The 1,909-nt window shown below is 54.4% G+C and overlaps 1 protein-coding gene across 1 annotated transcript in view; it reads left to right on the forward strand.

Moving 5' to 3' along the window:
* Window positions 1–410: 410 nt before the first annotated feature.
* Window positions 411–1,909, forward strand: part of PA2G4 (proliferation-associated 2G4, 38kDa) — a 6,956-nt gene continuing 5,457 nt past the window's right edge. Inside the window, exons 1-4 of the mRNA XM_010078233.1 lie at window positions 411–549; window positions 864–969; window positions 1,198–1,267; window positions 1,784–1,876. Coding sequence (XP_010076535.1) covers window positions 495–549; window positions 864–969; window positions 1,198–1,267; window positions 1,784–1,876 — 324 coding nt within the window. The 5' untranslated portion in view covers window positions 411–494. The remainder of the gene's footprint in view (window positions 550–863; window positions 970–1,197; window positions 1,268–1,783; window positions 1,877–1,909) is intronic.

The raw sequence follows: 1,909 nt of genomic DNA on the forward strand, positions 1-1,909 counted from the left end.
CCGCAGCAGCAGCCCCTGCGCCTTTGATGTGCTGCGCGTCCCGAGTAATTTCCAAACCTGTTTCTGTAGCTCTGACTTCTCCAGAAAGAATGCGGGAGAGCAGCGTCTCTGCTCGCTGCTTTGTTCGACAGAGCTTGGTCTGTGCCGGCAGGTGTCTGGAGCTGTGGCGCTTCACCTGCACGAACCCCAGCCTATGTTCGTTTGCTCACGTTCTCTGTTCTCAAAAACAAAATAAAAATTAAAGTGAGATTTCTGCCTGTCCGCAGTCCTCTAGTTGAAGAGCTGAGTCCCAAGTCTCGTTCCCTCCTAGAAAATAAAGAGATCTTTCCCCACAGTGCTGCGTGGTGAGGGTTGGTGTAAGGTGTAAGGCTGTTTATTGTCAACGTGCTTCAACCGCTCTGTGTCTGTGTTTGAATTCAGGGGTCCTGCGTGCGGTGGTGGAAGCGGCGAACGCTGGAGAATCAGTTCTCTGCCTGTGCGAGAAGGGAGACGCCATGATCATGGAAGAGACTGGCAAGATTTTCAAGAAGGAAAAAGAAATGAAAAAAGGTGAGGCTTGCTCCAAGATATTTTTGACACGGCTGCAGGTTTTGGTCCTGCACCAGCACCTCGTTTCTGCTCAGGGGACTTGAGGATCCTTTTGCCAGCGGCTCGCTGCCCTGGGTGTGTTTCTTTGACGGTTTCCTGGGCAGAAGGAGAGCGGGTGCGGGAGCGGGCCACATGCTGCGTTCCTTGGGTAACGGGGCGTTTTACAGCGCTTCAAAAACTGAAATCCCGAGCGACAGCCCACACTGGGGGGACTGCTGCCTGTGCCAGCTGTGAGGCTGCAAGGTTCACGGAATACTTTTCTTTTCCCTGTCTAGGTATTGCCTTTCCAACGAGTATATCAGTGAATAACTGCGTCTGTCACTTCTCCCCCCTGAAGAGCGACCAGGACTACATCCTCAAAGACGGAGACTTGGTCAAAATGTGAGTGTCTTGGTGACGCTTCTTGTGAGTTTACAGTTGGCGCCTGGGCTTTGCTGTCTCATCCTGCTCGTTGTGTTAAATGCTTCCCCGGCACGGCTAATTAAGGACGCTAATAGCTCATCAAGTGAAGCGCTTGGAACATGCTAGAGTCTCCTCATCCTTCGAGGAGTCACGCCGGTTTCCCCAGCTGTGCTGCCCCACCTGTAATTGACTCTCTTTGTGTTGCAGTGACCTGGGAGTCCACGTCGACGGCTTCATAGCGAACGTAGCACACAGTTTTGTCATAGACGCCTCCAAGGTGGGTTTGGGTTGGAGGGGAGCTGCGGCTGCTTTGCCTGCAGTCTGGAGCCGAGATTAAAAAGCTGGTGTTGGGGTGCCTCCGGTTCCAGAGGCAGCGTCAGCTCGGCGCCTGGGAGAGGCGTCCGCTTTGTTTCGCAGAAGCACCACAGGCCTGGTGTCACGGCAGCGACAGGGCAAAAACCGTCCCTTTCCTAAAAACTATTCAGTCCTCCGCAAAACGAGGGCCGACGCAGTGTTTCAACGTGAGCAATTTTGCAAGGTTACAAATAATTTGAGACAAACCACGCATGAGTGGCGCTGCAGCGAGTTATTTGCACGCAGAGTGTCTGGGCTGTGGGGCAGACTGGGCAGACTGGTTTTGTTGCCCCCTCTGCTGGCTGAGGCGCAGGGAGCTGAGTGCTGCGCTGCTGGGAGTCGCTGCCTTCACCTTCGCAAACCAGGCTCAGGGGCGACGTGTTCTTTGGACCCCAAAGGAAACATGCCTTAAACAGCCTTTATTTCTCTGTTCTTCCAGGAAAACCCTGTGTCGGGCCGTAAAGCCGACGTCATCAAGGCGGCTCATCTCTGTGCTGAAGCCGCTCTGCGCTTGGTGAAGCCTGGAAACCAGGTGAGCAGCTGGTGCAGGGGGCTGAGGCCCTGC

Source organism: Pterocles gutturalis, unplaced genomic scaffold (assembly GCF_000699245.1).
Source record: "Pterocles gutturalis isolate BGI_N339 unplaced genomic scaffold, ASM69924v1 scaffold39123, whole genome shotgun sequence".
NCBI classification, from domain to species: domain Eukaryota; kingdom Metazoa; phylum Chordata; class Aves; order Pterocliformes; family Pteroclidae; genus Pterocles; species Pterocles gutturalis.